At 33.3% G+C, this 18,014-nt stretch overlaps 1 protein-coding gene across 3 annotated transcripts; it reads left to right on the plus strand.

Moving 5' to 3' along the window:
- Positions 1–13,993, plus strand: LOC126667885 (myosin-6-like). 3 transcript variants are annotated; one of them, XM_050361009.2, is made up of 39 exons: positions 1–487; positions 1,019–1,147; positions 1,420–1,563; positions 1,768–1,913; positions 2,016–2,172; positions 2,264–2,322; positions 2,404–2,563; positions 3,495–3,644; positions 3,718–3,854; positions 3,947–4,093; positions 4,189–4,290; positions 5,479–5,536; positions 5,637–5,738; positions 5,973–6,010; positions 6,096–6,222; positions 6,341–6,511; positions 6,598–6,729; positions 6,831–6,940; positions 7,054–7,114; positions 7,357–7,534; positions 7,646–7,851; positions 8,126–8,245; positions 8,579–8,677; positions 8,819–9,031; positions 9,198–9,337; positions 9,438–9,549; positions 9,653–9,673; positions 9,795–9,878; positions 9,970–10,140; positions 10,282–10,413; positions 10,559–10,744; positions 11,434–11,541; positions 11,631–11,701; positions 11,792–11,891; positions 12,305–12,361; positions 12,823–12,879; positions 13,186–13,266; positions 13,363–13,442; positions 13,517–13,993. In XM_050361009.2, the coding sequence occupies exons 1-39, from the start codon at positions 485–487 to the stop codon at positions 13,629–13,631; spliced, it is 4,464 nt and encodes a 1,487-aa protein (XP_050216966.1). In that variant the 5' UTR covers positions 1–484; the 3' UTR covers positions 13,632–13,993. The 3 variants fall into 3 exon arrangements, with proteins under 3 accessions (XP_050216966.1, XP_050216965.1, XP_050216967.1); XM_050361008.1 differs by lacking the exon at positions 1–487 and having other exon boundaries at positions 1,007–1,147; XM_050361010.2 differs by lacking the exons at positions 1–487; positions 1,019–1,147; positions 1,420–1,563; ... (2 more) ...; positions 2,264–2,322; positions 2,404–2,563 and adding an exon at positions 3,162–3,330.
- The last annotated feature ends 4,021 nt before the right edge of the window (positions 13,994–18,014 follow it).

An 18,014-nucleotide genomic window follows, 5' to 3' on the forward strand; every position in this document is an offset into this window, starting at 1 on the left:
GTTTGAGTTCACGTTCGTTTTGCCTCTGGCGTTAAGAGGGAAACAAAACAAACACAAAACAGAAAATTTTCTTTTCCAGAGAGAAAGTGAAGGAAAGCGCGAGAAAATTGAAAACAAAAGAGAAAATTAATAATAGTTGCAGAACTTCAATTGCAAGGGTTTTGAAAGTGCAACATTGTCATATTTTCGCATGTGTTTCCATTTCTGAATTGAAACTCGAAGAGCAAGGTTTTTTTCGCATTGTTATGCCGCGCGAATTCAATTACAAGCTATTATAGGTGAACATTTACGTGATTAAAACGAGTCAGGTCCTGGCATTTTGAGAGAGAAATTATTGGATCTTCATGAGGCGACGGCGTTTTATTTGAAATTATCAGAATATGTGTCGTTTGGCTTGAATAATGATACATTTTGCATTTTGGCGTTGAGGAGGCAACATTGGATTTACGCTGGATCTAAATCTGATTAACTTTTGTGGTTAATCATGGTGAGTTCATTTTGTTTTTATTTTTGTTTAATTTTTGAGTATAATGCTAAAAATATTGCTTAAATTTTGGACTCTGCTTGGGAATTTTATTGTGCAATGAATGAATGGTGAAGTTAGCTGTTATGCTGGATAAATAATTTAGGTAGTGTGAGCAAAGAAAATTTGGATGAATGGCTGAATAAATTTTTATATCCCCTTACATCCTCTGTTCATGTAAATCAGGATCCTAAAATTGTTATTTAGTGTTCTGCCAACTGAATTTGCGCGTATGTTACACTATAAAGGAATCGTAATGTAATTAACGTCTCTTTTCAAGCGAAATGCTGAATAATATTGGTTGCATCACTTGAATCTGATGCTCTTTGCCACCAGTGTTTGCTAGTTTTCAGTTCAACTGTTTGCAGTGCGCCTTTTATGTGCCCTCGGATATATAGATGTAGCCGTTGTTTTTACGATTAAACTTGTACTGTTCTGTTAATTCCTTGGCTACTCTGAAGGAGTTTTTTTCCTTTCTGATGGATGATCATTCAGGTTGCTTCAGAAAATCTATTTGTTGGATGTTGGGTTTGGTTGGAGGATCCTCAGGTAGCTTGGATAGATGGAGAAGTTGTTGCAATTAATGGTGAATTGGTTACAGTCAACTTTACGTCTGGAAAGACAGTGAGTTATTCTTGTCGTATTTTATATGAATGTTCTTTTTGTGATATTAAATTTGTCATCATATCATTATGTGGACAACACAGAGTATGTACTATAGTATATAAATGCATGAAAACATGCATATCCTTCCTTTTATGTTGAAATTGACCTAATTTTGTATTAATATTTGTTGTATTTGGATAGATGCTTGGATGTTATTATTGTAGTTCAGATGCAATCTATAGTTATTTTTCTATCTATCTTATTGGTTGTGTTATTGTTTCTCATTTTAGATTGTTGTTGAAGCGTCTGATGTTTATCCAAAGGATCCTGAATTTCCTTCTTGCGGTGTGGATGATATGACAAAGCTGGCATATCTGCATGAGCCAGGGGTTCTATACAATCTTAGTTGTAGATATAACGAAAATGAAATATATGTAAGTTTAATACGTGATATGTCCCTGTCCTCCTGATCTTTTTTGTTGTTTTTCATTAAAAAGATTATTTGCAGGATAAGACCATTTTTATTTTTGATAGTTGTCGTGTTATGTTTACAACATTGTCCATAAACCACATAGATGACGAGTTCATTATGAGATATGTTGGCATGTTAAAGCTAATCCCTCTAATGGTGATTCCAGACTTACACGGGGAATATATTGATAGCGGTGAACCCTTTTCAAAGACTTCCTGATTTATATGGCAATGATGTGATGAGAAAGTATAAAGGGGCAGCCATTGGAGAGTTGCTCCCTCATCCATTTGCTGTTGCAGATTCAGCATACAGGTGATTGCCATATGAAGCCGTCTGTTTTAATTGTTCAATTTTGTTCTATTTCTCTTTGTTTATTTCTGGAGCAGAGGTTCCTCACAATTATTGATATTTCAGACTGATGATTAATGAGGGAATAAGCCAGGCAATTTTGGTTAGTGGAGAAAGTGGAGCTGGTAAAACAGAGAGTACAAAGATGCTTATGCGTTATTTGGCCTACATGGGAGGTAGAGCTGCAGGTGAGGGAAGATCCGTGGAGCAGAAAGTTCTAGAGGTAGCATAAGCTCACCTCCTAAATTCTACAATGATCCAATACGTGCACTTTTTCTTTCAAAAGTAATAGATTGGTTGCCTTTTTTTTGCAGTCTAATCCTGTTTTGGAAGCATTTGGTAATGCAAAGACTGTGAGAAATAACAATTCAAGGTGGTAATGAAATATTGAGATTGCTAAATTTTGTCATATTATATATTAAGAGTTTATAATTCTTTCTTCTTTCAATTGCAGTCGTTTTGGCAAGTTTGTGGAGATTCAGTTTGATCAAAGGGGGAGGATTACTGGCGCTGCCATCAGGACTTATTTACTGGAACGATCTCGCGTTTGTCAAGTATCTGACCCTGAGAGAAATTATCATTGCTTTTACATGCTATGTTCATCTCCTGAGGAGGTAAACTGAAGCACTACATGCATATGAATAATACTTTCTGAGACACTAGGTTATGATTCGTAAAGTATATTATTAAATATGCTATGTTCATCTCCCGAGGAGGTAAACTGAAGCACTGCATGCTAATGAGTAATTCTTTTTAAGACACTAGGTTATGGTTCATAATATATATATTAAATATGTAAAATATAATAAAATAATTAATATATCAAATAAGTAACAAATAAAAGTGATATTAATATTAATTTAAATCAATATCAAAAAAATATAAGAAAAGATATAACATATATTAGTAACATCACAAAAATTTCTGTATTCGAACTGAAGTTCGATGTGGTTCCTATATCTACTACAGTTATTTCCCACTCCAGAATACCTAGTGGTTGGATGCTATATTCAGGGCTTTATCTGCCTTTGTGCCCCCAGTAGTTTTTGAAAAAAGCACCATCCAAAATTGGTCAAGGAGATTAAATTTTTTCTTTAAAAGTAATCTGAAAGCGCACTATCTGAAAAATTAGTTTAAACCTAAATGCTAAAACAGATGACTGCAGCTGAAAGTCATAAGTCATAAATTTTTATACCTAGATCTGTATCACCTTCACGATAAATTGGATGCATATTTTGTATCTGATGTTCATGGTGTTTTAACCATGGATAGCTGAAGGAGCATGTGTTATGCCTTTGTTGACAGTTGACACTGCATTACTCAAAATAAAATTTGAATAGCCCTGATTTTGTGCAAATTTATAGAACTCCTGAATTTTTGGGTATGGTGTATGTGTTCTTTTCTTGTCACTAACCTTATAAACATATTGAAATTTGCTCTTGTGGATGCCATACTGTTGAAGTTTCCTACTTTGGTGGAATCTGAATGGGTTTCCTGTAGTAGTTAGCTGTCTTATGCTCATGTGTTTCGTAACATCTGTATCAGGATATGAAGAAGTACAAGCTTGGGAATCCTCGAAAATTTCATTATCTCAATCAGTCAAACTGTTATGAGCTGGATGGAGTGGACGATTCTAACGAGTATCTCACTACTAGGAAGGCTATGGATGTTGTTGGAATAAATGTTCATGAGCAGGTACCAAGTTTACATATTTTGGTTGATATAGAGGCTTTTCCAAGGAGAATGGTTTATAAAATGTTCTTTGCAGGATGCAATATTTCGAGTTGTGGCTGCAATACTACATCTAGGCAATGTTGAGTTTGAGAAGGGAGATGAATCAGATTCTTCTGAACCCAAGGATGATAAGTCTAGGTTCCATCTGAAGACAGCTGCTGAACTTTTCATGTAATCAATCCTTGATTTAATAATTCCTTAGATTTATTGTTTCTATGTCTACTTTAGTTCAGGCAACTCTGTAATTTGCTAGTTATATATAGGTGTGATGAAAAGTCTCTTGAGGACTCCTTGTGCAAACGCGTGATAGTGACTCGTGATGAGACCATAACAAAATCACTTGATCCAGCTGCTGCCACTGTCAACAGAGATGCTTTGGCCAAAATTGTTTATTCGAGATTATTTGATTGGTAGGATATACTATCTTTCATGCTTGGTTTCTCCAGATCATGTTGTTCTTTTGAAGTCTTTACAAGAGTCTAATTTTTAAAATCTCTTGCTTCAGGCTTGTGAACAACATTAATAACTCTATTGGTCAAGACCCTAATTCTAAATCCTTGATTGGGGTTCTGGACATTTATGGATTTGAAAGTTTCAAGACAAACAGGTGCTTAACCGGTACGCTTTTATTTTCATCATTTATGAAGATTAATTTCCTTGAAAACTGCATAAAAATACCTGCTTTTTTAGATGGGAATCCTTAAACTGTGAGCTTCAGTTAAAGGTTCTAAACATAGGGTTTTTGTTTTTTAAACGTGGGTCATTATATCTATTTATATTTCTTCCAGATACTGTGTGTAGCTCTATATCTACCATAAGGCTTTGTGATTGGGTTGATTGTGCAAGTACTTTTGAAATGAGGAATTCCTTGCATATTGTCAAACTGAAGCTAATAAAGGATGCAATAAATAAGATACAAATGAGTGCAGGAGTCCCTTGCTATGGCCAGAACTTGGACATATGAAATGCTAGATCCTTCTGGAGTAATTGTTTTTTTTTTTTTTTCCTATTTTTCTTTAAAAATCTTTTCAACACTCTTTATATATCTAGAACTCACTTTATGAAGACTCTTAGAAATTTCAGAACAAACAAATTCAAACCCTATAGCTAAACATCGCCTGAAGATCAAACATTTAATTTCTCAGATCACATATATAAAAGACTCCTTTAAGTGTTATGTCCTAGCCGTCCTGCAGATGCAGCAGTTATCCAAATTATTACTCTCATTAGGGGCTAATGCGTGACATTTAACATGATGGATCTTTTCATGGAAGCTTTTGAAATGATTTTAACCGAGTCGCAATACCTGAAAGCCTGAAATGCTTTTTAATTATGCATCAGAGATTCAAGAATAGCAACAAATAACCGCACACAATTTATAGACGGTCAAGAATCTTAGATTACTAAATAGATGCATCTCTGAAAAGGGTTAAATAAAGTCCTAATAAGGAAAAGTCTGCAGTTTTTTCTGCATAAGAAACAAATCAGGTTAAGAACTTGAAATAATCTATCAAAGAACAAGGAAGCCAATAATTTTCTGGCAACAATAATGTATATGGCCCCATAGAAATTAGAAACTGAAACCAAGAAGGTCCAGCACAGAAACTCAAAGATGAAACCCTATCTCACTCACAAATCACAATGCCTAAGAGTACCATCACAAAGTTTTTATAAGTTACAGCAAATCCTATTTATCTTTTATTTTGATTATTAAAGAATTTATGTTTTTCTCTTTGTTGCCTTGATTTGGCCTTATTGATGGTTAGTTATACAATTTTTAACTTGTTCTCTGCAGTTTTGAGCAATTTTGTATCAATTTGACGAACGAAAAGCTGCAGCAACATTTTAACCAGGTTTTGCTCATTAACCATATTCCTTTTCTTTTCTAGAGTTCCTTGGAACCTCCAAATAGCTTCTCTTTACCTAATCTTCTCTAAACATTTTGTTTGCCAGCATGTTTTTAAGATGGAGCAAGAAGAATATACAAAAGAAGAAATTGACTGGAGTTACATAGAGTTCATTGACAATCAGGATGTGCTTGATCTAATTGAAAAGGTGAAGTTCTTTTGTTTTGGGAAAATTGGCCACATCATATTAGTATATTTTGTGATGTTATATCAAAAACATTAAATATATAGCTTTTATCCTGATCTTGTTGTATTGTGCAAATCACCATCACAGAATTTTTTAATATAGTATCAACTGTAACTTGGGACTTATTTTGATGTATTGAAAATGTTTGATTTTCTTTGTATTTGATCATTTTAATTTGTGTTTTCTCAACTTCAGAAACCTGGAGGCATCATTGCTCTTCTTGACGAGGCTTGGTATGTGAAAGAAAAACAAGATAATTTTTGTTTTGTGTTTTCTTTTTGTTATGCTTGTTTAGACATCTCTTGTTTGTCCTTGTAGTATGTTTCCCAGATCAACACATGAGACGTTTGCTCAAAAGCTTTATCATACTTTTAAGGACCATAAGCGCTTCAGCAAGCCTAAGTTAGCACTTAGTGATTTCACTATTTGTCATTATGCGGGTGATGTGAGTACGTCAATTATTTATGATTTGCTGTCAATTATTCACTTGTTTGTTTTTTTAGTGATAACACTAGCAGTCAACTATTCACTTTTGTTCTTTTTCCGTTTCTTCTTTCTTTTAGGTTACATACCAAACTGAATACTTTCTGGATAAGAACAAAGATTATGTTGTTGCAGAGCACCAAGCTCTCCTTTGCGAGTCCAAGTGCTCCTTTGTTTCAGGCCTGTTCCCACCATTACCAGAGGACTCTGCAAAATCATCAAAGTTTTCGTCTATAGGTTCTTTATTTAAGGTTCGATTACTTGGTTGTCCATAAGTGCGATGTACATAATAGTTTATTTTATATACTGCACTCTTATTACACTGTATATAATACAGCAACAACTGCAAGCTTTGCTTGAAACGCTGAGTGCCACTGAACCACACTACATTCGTTGTGTAAAGCCAAATAACATTTTAAAGCCAGCAATCTTTGAGAACAATAATGTTTTGCAGCAACTGCGCTGTGGGGTAAGAATTATTATTTTATCATTTCAGATTCCTTGAACTTGAATTCCTTGTATTTTTCCTGTTAATTTGTAGTGGACTTGACTACATACATTTACCTTTAGGGAGTCATGGAGGCAATCAGGATTAGCTGTGCGGGATACCCCACCCGGAAGATTTTTGATGAATTTATTGCTCGTTTTAGCATCCTCGGACCAGATGTTCTCACTGGGAGGTAGCTTTACTGATTTTTTTTTGGAAATGTATTATTCATTAGATTGTGACACTTTTTAATTGGTTCATATTTAACTTTTTATTCCCTCTTTTCTTAATCTTGTCTAACTATAGTTATGATGGGCCTACTGCATGTAAGAGGCTTTTGGACAAGGCAAAACTGCAAGGTTATCAGGTAGTTTTCTGATATGACTTCTATAGGAGATCTCAAGTAATGCTTCATGCCTGCATCTGTCCTCCTGTACATGATGCACTGACATAAGCATATTAGGAATAGTTCTGTCAGGTGGAACGTTTTGAATTCTTGTTCAGTTACGTGATTGTGGGGTTTGCATTACCAGCATCCAGTGCCAATACACTATACAGTGCTGTTTGTAGCATTTAACAAAACAATCTCACTGATCTTTTCTTTTGCAGATTGGCAAAACAAAAGTATTTCTCAGAGCTGGTCAAATGGCAGAACTAGATGCTCGCCGAAACGAGGTGCTAGGAAGATCAGCTAGCATTATTCAAAAGAAAGTTCGTTCATACTTCTGTCGCAAAAGCTTTGTTCAGTTGCGGCAGTCGGCCATCAGTATTCAGACACAGTGCAGAGGTATTATTTATCTTTCTGTAGTGCATGTCAGCAAATTGAATTTGTAATGGTACATTGAGATCTATATCTTACTAGATGAAATTTTACATGCTTTATTTGGATCATTTGCAGGCCAAGTAGCACGTCATCAGTATGAATATCTGAGAAGAGAAGTTGCATGTCTTAAGATCCAGAAACACTCTCGGAGATGTCTTGCAAGGAAAGTTTACAACAATCTCTGCTCTTCAGCTGTTTCTATTCAGACAGGTCTGCGTGGAATGGCTGCTCGTATCGAGCTGTGCTTCAGGAAGAAGACAAGAGCTGCTATTGTGATCCAGGTGAAACTTATATGTTTTTTCTGGACTTAAGATTTTTATAGTTTTTCCCTGATTGAATTTAAGTTTATGCTCGGCGCTCCGTGTCAAGTTGGCATTTGTTGAATGAATATAGAACAATGCTTGTTAGTTTTGTAAGCTTTCCAAAAAATCAATGTAATCGACAAACATAGACCAGTCGCCGGTTATATTGGTGTATTCTTTTAAAGTAAACTTCCTTATTTTTTTATATATACATTAATGCTCTCCCATTTTAATGCACTGAATGCTTCTACAGAGTGAGTGCCGAAGATACTTCACCTCCCTCCATTATTTGATGTTAAAGGAAGCAACAATCATCACGCAATGTGCCTGGAGAAGAAGAGTTGCACGTAGAGAACTACGGATACTTAAAATGGTACCTGTTCTTCTTCTTGATTTCTTTATCTTTTTAAAAGCCATCTATAAGTTCATTTCCTGTTTCTGAATTTGTGCTTGTTCCTTTTCCTTCCTTTCATTATGACGTCTATAACAATTTTTGTCAACGTTTGAATGTTGATGTTACTTTCTCTCCCCTCATCCTGGTACTTTCCATGGTCAGAATTATCATTTTATGAATTTAGTCATTTCCTTATGATGATGGAGCATTTTCTAGGGTGGATCCCTGATATCTTTGCTTCAATAGTCTTTCAGCTTTCATTTATCAAGTAGCTATATCAATATGTTTCTGATTCTTCCCATATTTCTGCAGGCTGCTAAGGAGACTGGTGCACTCCAAGAGGCCAAAGTTAAACTGGAACAGCAAGTTGAAGAACTTACCTGGAGTCTGGAGTTGGAAAAGCAAAGAAGGGTAAGAATGTTGGATTTTTCTTCTCCTAATATCTTCTGATGTTTTTATCAAGAAGTTGGCTATCTTTCAATGTTGCTTTAGAGTTTATTCTGACATTGTGTGGTTTGTCATTCTTTGCAACTGGCCTTCTCTAATGTCCAGGCTGACCTCGAGGAAGCCAAAACACGGGAGAATGTTAAATTACATTCTGCTTTGCAAGAGATGCAGCTTGAATTTCAAGAAACTAAAGCCCGTCTTATTAATGAATGTGAGGCTGCAAAGAGAGCCATTGAACATGTTCCTACCATCCAGGAGGTCTTAGTTGTTGACCAGGAAGTAGTGAATAAACTTACTTCTGAAAATGAGATGCTCAAGGTAAGATCAACTTTTATTGCTTTTGTATAGACCTTTTATTCTGAATGTTTTTACAAGGGTTTTAATGAGCATATCGAGCAATTGAAAACAAGCTAACATGAACAGGATATTAATATGGAAAAAATTAATTTCTGTTGAATTGTATTTTATTTCTGCATCTTCACAGGTTATGGTAAATTCTCTCGAAAAGAGAATTGATGAAACTGAAAGGAAGTATCAAGAAACCAATAAGCTCAGTGAAGAAAGGTTAAAACAGGCATTGGATGCAGAGACTAAGATAATTGAGTTGAAAACTGCCATGCAAAGGTTTTTTTTTAGTGATTTTTCTTGTGTTATTATTTGTGAGTTTGAGGCAAAATAACTGGAATTCTCCATGATTATTGTGGATTGTTACTTCAATTCTCAGGCTTGAAGAAAAACTCGCTGATAGAGAAACCAGGGATGAGATTCTACGGAGCCAAACATCATCCAGTTCATCAGTCAAAAAAATGTCAGAACATTTAGGCATTACATCTCAGGTACACATGCAACAGATTGTTGGGAACGTACAAACATTTTCCTTATAAAGCATTGCCATTGTGAAAACTTATGAGTTCTTTCCTTTTGTTGTAAATGTCACAGTCTCTGGAGAATGGTCATCATGTAAGTAGGAAAAATGACAACCAGTTTATTCCCTTTGTGAATGAGTGATTACCTTTTTTTTCCTTTTCAATTATTTGATTTTAGTATCATTTATGGTCTTGAGCGAGCCTGCTTTCTACAGGAGACACAGAGCTCTTCGCCAGCAAAAAAGTTTGGTACAGAATCTGACAAAAAACTGGGGAAATCTCAAATTGAGCGGTTACATGTATGTGCTAAAAAGGGTGCAATTTGACAGTTCTTTCTTAATTAAAGTTTTTCTATGATTTTATTTAATGCTTTGTCTTATTGTGAAGCAGGAGAATGTTGATTCTCTAATTAAAAGTGTGGAGCAAAATCTTGGTTTCAGTCAAGGAAAGCCCGTTGCAGCAATTACTATATACAGATGCCTTGTCCACTGGAAATCATTTGAAGCAGAAAAAACTAGCGTATTTGACCGTCTTATTCAGATAATTGGTTCTGCAATGGAGGTAATTTAAATTTTAACAAGCAAACTTAACTGGAAATAATCTTATCTAAACCAATGAACTGAGGAGCTGAACTAATAAAATGTGTTTTGGTGGTACGACTAACATCTGACATGTTTAATCTTGTACGCAATGCCTTCGCAGAACGCAGATAACAATGATCACATGGCTTATTGGCTATCTAATACAACTATGCTGTTTTGCTTACTTCAAAGAACTTTAAAAGGAAGTCAAAAGCCGCCTATTCCAACATCATTTTTTGGCAGGGTGACTCAAGTAATGAGATACTTTTTTTGTATATTATTTGCATGTAAATGACCGAATTTTTTTTTCAGACACGTATAAATTGAAGACATAGTCGGTCAATTTTATTAGAATTCTGTTTATTTAGAGAACTTATGTGGTCTAACTTTTTTTCCAGAGTTTTCGTTCCTCCCCTTCTTCTGCCAACCTAAGAGTTGGTAAAGACATGATACAGATGGTTGAGGCTAAATATCCAGCCTCGTTATTTAAGGAACAGCTTACAGCTTATGTAGAAACAATATATGGAATCATTCGAGAGAATTTAAAGAAAGACCTGTCACCACTGCTCTCTTCCTGTATTCAGGTAAATGAATCCTCATGTATGGACCCTTCTAGGCATAATGCATATCGTGTGTTATAGACTTTATTTTCTTCCAGGATATAATTCACTGCATGATCAATTTCAAGTTATCGTTAGCATTGAACTTTTGAAAGGAGTCGAGATCTTTTCTTATTTTTTCAATAGAAGGTTTTTGTTCTCTTTAATTTGAACCATTTTTTCCCCTTAAAAGATAAAAAGAAAAAGTTTTTGAGTGCAATGTCGACCTCATATTCCTTTGTTTTGATTAGTTCTTCCTCTTTCACTGCATTTTTTTATCCTTGTAGTGCATCTTTCTGCTCTCCCTCCTGTTGAAATATATGTATTTACCTGGAAAGATTATGGCATTGACATTGTGTTTTCATTCGAGGTTAACTGTATTATGCTAGCAATTCACAATGCCTGATTGCTGGAAAGACAATTTCTGTTTTTTAAATAGGCATTTAACAAAAATTTGGATCTGTTTTTTTTCCTTTGCTTGACTTTGTCTTCTCTTTGAATTTTAATTCTAATATTTGGTGCAGGATAGTAGGAGTGGATGAGATGGAAAATTTTCAATTCTTGATTACTATTTTGTAGGACTGCACGTCATATGCATTAGTACATAAAATGAGTAACTGTTTCCTAAAACTTCAATTTGCTAACACCATTGATATGCTATCCGAATGTTTCAGGTACTCGGTACATCAAGGGGAAATGCTTTAGATTCTGGTCCAGAAAATCAATGGAACAGCCTTGTTGAAAGCCTGGATGGGATGTTAGCTATATTCAAAGAAAATTTTGTAAGTTATTTATTTGTTTGTTACTCATTATATAGAAGTGATTTTCTTTGTCTTCTACTGAACTGTTTGGTATGTCTGGTCTCTTTTAGGTACCTTCAATTCTTGTTCAAAAGATCTTTACTCAAATTTTTTCACACATGAATGTGCAGCTGTTCAATAGGTAATTACGCTCTATCTTTAGAAGTTAATGCATCAACCTATATGTTACCAGATTAACATGACATTCTGATTCTGTGGTATGCTGTCGTAGTCTTCTTCTTCATCGAGAATGCTGCACATTTGGCCATGGAAAATATGTGAAGACCGGATTGGCTGAGTTAGAACTGTGGTGTGGCCAGGCAAAAGAAGAGGTACTCTATTTGAGTTTCTGCAAAATAGTAATATCACCAATCCTGGAATAAACTCCCAGAAATCTAACATCTAGAAGGCTCAATCAACAAAGAAATGTTATATTTTCTTATCACCTGGAATTTAAAGATTTTAGGGTTAGGTTTTGACTTAATTGTCAGGTTTGAGTTAAAACCTGCCATCAGTACTTGAAAGTTGAAAGTGTTAAATTTCCATATTTATTCAGTCATGTTACTCTGTGTTTCCCATTGTTGTGAATATACATTTCAATGGAATTGGAAAAAATAGGTTTTGCAAGGTTTTGTGTGTTGCTGACAAATTGTTGATCTTTTTTATAATAAGTCTAAGACATCTCAGTATGTTCAATAATAGTTTCTGCAAGCATTACTCTTTCTAATTATTTCCTTGATGGCAGTATGTAGGGTCATCTTGGGACGAACTTAAACAAACAAGGCAAGCTGTTGGATTCTTGGTATGTTTATTTTCAATAGTTGCAAATTTTGTATCTTTTGGTAATCCAGTGCCTGAATGATGCACTATCTCTTATTTTGTATATCTGTGGAAAATACTCGTTCAAATATTTGATGTTTACTGGATATCATAGTGTGGCTTGGAAATATCTTTGTGCATAAATAGTATTCTTTTCTTTTCTAACTGTTTATATGGTTAAGTTGGGAAACAGAAGTGGCAATGGAATTAATTCAGTGATTACGTGATTAACTGATCACTGAATTTGACCTTAATTTTTAAGTTCATCTTTAAACTATGATAAAATTGGTAATATATCTCCTCCATAAATTTATGCTGCTCGGAGAATGGATCATGTGCAATCAGCTTAACTGCTATTCCTCTTTCTTTAGCTCAAGTTGAGATATTTTTCGTGTGTTTTATGATCTTCCCAACCAAGTCTAATTTTAGTAACTTTCATTTCAGGTTATACATGAGAAGTCAACGATATCCTATGATGAAATTATTAGTGACCTTTGCCCGGTAAGCCTTCTTCTTCCCTTGTCTGACATGTGGAAATAATCCGAGAAATTTGTCGTAATATCACAAATTTGTATCCAGAGAAGACATGAAAGAACCTGGGAAGAGGCCTGTAGGTCTTTGGCAAAATATCAAGAACGAAATCATTGAGTGGAAAAGAATTGGGTTTAAATGAAAAATGAAGTACCGAGCATTAGTAAAGTAAACGAGTTTCCTCAAATAATGCTGGATTTGAAACTGCTAAACAGATTAGCTGTAAAACTTATGTTTTCCCTTTTCTGCCTGCCTCTGATTAGTTCTTGTTTTCAGGCCCTGAGTAGCTTACAGCTTAACAAAATGTGCACGCTATACTGGGATGATGACCACAACACTCAAACTGTTTCTTTGGATGTAAGATCAGTCGGATTCCCTTTCTAAAGGAGTTTTATAAATTGATAGCAGATTGTTCTTATTATTTGACGTGGTTTTCAATCTATTTTGTTGCAGGTCCTTTCCACCATCAAAACGCTGATGGGTGATCACGACATTGAAAATAGCAAGTCTTTTTTGTTGAAAGATGATTCCAGGTTAGAATTGAAACTTTATCTTTGAAACGGGAAACTTGAGCCCCAACCTTACTTATTGAACATTTTTACTGCAGTATTCCTTTCTCAATTGATGAGGTTTCGAGTTCTTTTCAAGATAATGACATTTCAGATATAAAACCTGCTTCAGACCTTCTTGAGAATCCAGACTTCCACTTTTTACAGGAATAAAGTTGTGGTTCTTTTAGCGATAAATTTCCTATCGTAAATTCAATTACCTGAAATTCCCGTCGACGCCATTCAGTAAATCCACATCCGTTTCTGCGTGTTCCTGTCATTTTAACATCCAATGCCCCAAATGTAACATCATTATGTTAAATTAGGATTGTAAAAATCTCATAGGATGGTTCTCATAGGGTTTTACAGTTTTTTTATCATTAATTTCAGTTGGGCTAGCACTCCTTTAGGACTGGTAGGAAGGAAAAAATTCTTAGATGATGTAGTGTTTTCGGGTGCTGATGTTTAGAGACTAATCATGTACAAAGTCACGGAACAGACCTTCGATATTTATACTCAATTATGCTTTTTCAGAACTTCTGTATACAAATTTATTTTCATTTAGTTATAGATTGATATCCTTCTTTCTTTGTTTTTTTTTTGTTAACCATGGAAGTTTTCTGTGCTGGCTAAGTAATGCTGTTGTACATTGTTGTTTCTTTGTAATATTAGACAATTGTTTCCTTGAACATTTGAATAGTTACATTTGGTACAGTATAATTAAATGTAATGCAAATTGAATAAAGTTGTATTATTATTCTGTGTCTGGTTACAAAAACAATATATGTGATGTGGTGATTAGCTTGTGTGGTGACTATTTTTTTTAGGGATAGTTGAAAAAGAAAACTACCAAAAAGAGAGAAATAATGTATTTATTTGATGTTCAACTTTCTTAAAAATAGTTATGTTAATTTTATTAGTAGCTTTCAAATATTTTTCTTAATTGAAACATACCTTCATCTTTCTAATTTACTTTTGAGTATGTTGAGAAAAGGATTGGAGGAACTCTCTTTGTATGTCGCATAGTATGTCCGCAGTGGCGGAGATAGCACATCCGCCCACCCCGACTACCTCTCATTCTCACTTCTCCTGCTGCTATTTTTTTCGTTCGATGATAACATTTTTTCTATATAATAAATCATTAGTTTTTTTCTATTTTATATCAGAATACATTTATTATGTTATAAGAAAAAACTCTTTAGATTATGAGAGTTCTATTTAATATAATAATAATTCTATATATTCATCTACATTTTCTCTCATTGAACTATTTGTATACTTAAATCCTTTCTCTTACTAAAAACAGTTTATATGAACTTTTACCTAACAAGTATAAAATTTTACCCCCCTTGAATTTTTGGCTGTCCATGTATTTATTTATGTATATGCAGAACGGTAGAAGTGCAAATATGTGGTGAGCAAATGATTAAATTACAGTGAGAGCACATGCCAATTCTGGAGCTGAAAAATTTGGTATTAAAGGTTGTTGTTGACCATTTGTTCTCCAAAATTCATGTGGTCACATGTGTCATCACATGATTTCTTGTCTGATTCTTCTTCTACCGGCTCTGTAGAATATTTGACTCAAATTTATAATCTGATTCTCTTTCAGTTATTACAGTTATGGAGTTAGTTGCATCATCTTCAAATATTTATTAATACATTTATTTTTAATATATACTATTCCAACAACTATGTTTTCTGGGGTGCATTCTTTTTGAGCAATATGTGAGTAACAATTTTAATTTTAATTTCAATTTTGTGCAGTCCATTAAATTCTTCCAGAATCCCACCTTCTGGTATTAGATAATGCTCTGAGGATTGCATAGCTTTTGTCTACATCTTGAAGGTTTTAATAATATTTGCAGCATACCCAGTGGACTCTAAATTAAATAGAAAAAGGATCATATATGTCCTAATGTTTGGTCCGAAGATCAACTATAGTGCTTTTAATATTTAGAGAGGTGCGTAAACGCCATTAACGTTTTTGAAATTGGTTTTTACGCCCTCACTACCAACAACGTTATTCTAAAATGTGGATGTCGTTTAAAATAGTTTACATGGCACTCTTTGAATCCCACAAATATCATATTAAGTGTGATTTGCAAATCAAATAGAGATAATGTCATAAAAATTTACCAACTTTACATGTTTTTTCTCAAATTTATACACCGTTTAAAAATCCGGCGAAAACTTTGTGTACTGTGTGGTTCGTTATGGCATGTCATTATCCGGTTGCCAACTCATCAATTTTTACCGGATTTTTGAACTTTGAGAAAATTGGTAGTTCGTATATGAAAATGACAATTTTTAAAACTGCGTGATTAAAATGAGAAAACGTGTAAAATTGGTGAATTTTTATGACATTAACCCTATAAAATTTGAACTTTAAAGTTTGAAAAAATCGACCATCAACTTTCATGTTTTAGAAAAAAGAAATATCAAGCTATTTTCCGTTGAAAAACAATTATGTAGAGATGTCAATATAAACTGTTTCGGCAGCCACATTCTTATTTTTTTAAAGAAAAATAAATTGGTATAATTTGGTGAAACACAAAAGTTGATAATTGATTTTGCCAGTATTTAAAGTTTTTTTTTTTTTTGCAAATCCTGCTAAAATTCGTATCTTTTTTACTATTAGCACTAATGAAAAATACTATCCCGTCTTATTTAAGAAGGGACATATCTCAATTTTATTTGTCCATTTAAGAGGGCCATATCGTGTTTTTTGTGCCAATTTTATGAATTTTCCTTTTTTACTCCCTTTTCTCTTTTTATAATTAATGACTACTAGTTAATGCTTTTTTAATTTATGTGGAAAAGTTATTTGTCCCTTTTTAAACGGGACGGAGGGAGTATTGTATAAAAGAATTGCTCGGCTCGACTTTAAATAAATGAGAACTTTGAATGTTAAATGTTATTTGAACCTAAAAAACATCATTTTTTTTAGTTTGAGCCAAATGCTATTTACCACCACAGTCTCAGGATCAATGGACACAATTTTAGACATTTTTTATTCATCTATTCATTTAACTTGATGACCGACTTCATTAACTGAATCTTATCATAGGATATGGTGTCATAAATTAATATAATTAAACCATCAGAAGAATTAGCTTTCCCATATGCCCATCATCTCACCTAATCCATACTTAACTAGGTACATATACTAATACATCTCCTAAATTATTCTTTTAATAATTACTTAATTTGACAATCATTTTCTATTCTTAACTAAATAAACTGATTTTCTTATTCTTTCAATTAATATAATAAACATCATCAACTCCAAACTCCAGATTATTATAATAATGAAAAAAAGAAGGTTATACATATATCTTTTGCATAAAGACAAATGATGACTGGATTTGGTAGATCTATTTTATAAATCATAAATTATTTTGTATAAACAAGTATTTGAAAAGTAAGATATCATATAACAAAAATGTTAAATGATTGATTTTGTTGGGAACTTATGATTACTCTTCAACTCTCTTTAGGTCACATGTGCCCATTGGAATACTTTTTTTTTTGTATCTATACCATTTTTAATAATTTATTATAGGTAAATTCATTCAAAAGTTTATTCTCCAGCATGTAATTATTTTAGTTTATATCCATAAGAAAAATAATTTTAATTTTTTTTCTATTCAAAATGAAATATTACAATTTTTATCAAGAAAAGAAATGCGAATAATAAGACGAATAAATTTTAAATTTATGCTATTTATAATAACGAAATCTGTATCAAATTTGTCTAATAAAATTATCACAAATTGATTATCAGCGGGGCAGACCTAGGAAGAGATTATAATGTACAGTTGACTACCTTAATATTTTGAATGTTTGAAAAAAAATATAAATATAAAATTTAAGATTATAATTTTTCTGCCTTGAAATAATAAACACTGTCCACCTTAAAATTTATATTTTGTCAATTTTATTCATCTTACAAACTTTCAATATGGTTATGTCCATTTTATAAACAATTTTTGGGTCCGCTATTGATTATAGTCACCTACTAATCATTTGTTTTTGAACCCTTTATGACAAAAATAATTTATTTACAAATTTAATATAAACATTATTTACGTAAAATATATTCTGCTACTTCGTATTGGTTGAATCATATGCATACTGATTAAATATAATGTGTATGATTAACAAAAGCATAAGTGTTTTAGAGCGAGTCAATGAGAGATTACCAAAGTCAAAGGGGAGAGTTTAAAGGGTTTGTAACATGGGTTTTAATTTATTTTAATTCAGTTTTATAAATATTATCTAATGTTCTAAAACCAATATGTTCCCGAAGATGATGCACATAGGCTTCTACAAGGAGATATTTCTTCCAATTTAATATTGTCAACTTCCCATGTTTCCATGTGAAGAGAAGGGAGATCCTTAATTCTAAAAACAAAATGAAGATTAGCAATATATACTCTATATATTTATAGGATTGAAATTCCCTCAAATTTATTTTAAACTTAAGAGGGTCATGTTCACGTCTACACCGTTCATTGCAAAATAAACGGCGTTTTTAATCAAATTAATCTACAC

This window comes from Mercurialis annua, linkage group LG2, assembly GCF_937616625.2.
Source record: "Mercurialis annua linkage group LG2, ddMerAnnu1.2, whole genome shotgun sequence".
Classification (NCBI taxonomy): Eukaryota; Viridiplantae; Streptophyta; class Magnoliopsida; order Malpighiales; family Euphorbiaceae; genus Mercurialis; species Mercurialis annua.

What these genes read in the sequence shown, in the direction of transcription:
- LOC126667885 (XM_050361008.1), top strand. Translation starts at nt 1,007, where the DNA reads ATGATCATTCAGGTTGCTTCAGAAAATCTATTTGTTGGATGTTGGGTT. An exon ending in ACAGCTGCTGAACTTTTCAT is followed by an intron (nt 3,855 to 3,946) that starts GTAATCAATCCT and finishes AGTTATATATAG; the next exon opens with GTGTGATGAAAAGTCTCTTG. An exon ending in TGCAGCAACATTTTAACCAG is followed by an intron (nt 5,537 to 5,636) that starts GTTTTGCTCATT and finishes TTTGTTTGCCAG; the next exon opens with CATGTTTTTAAGATGGAGCA.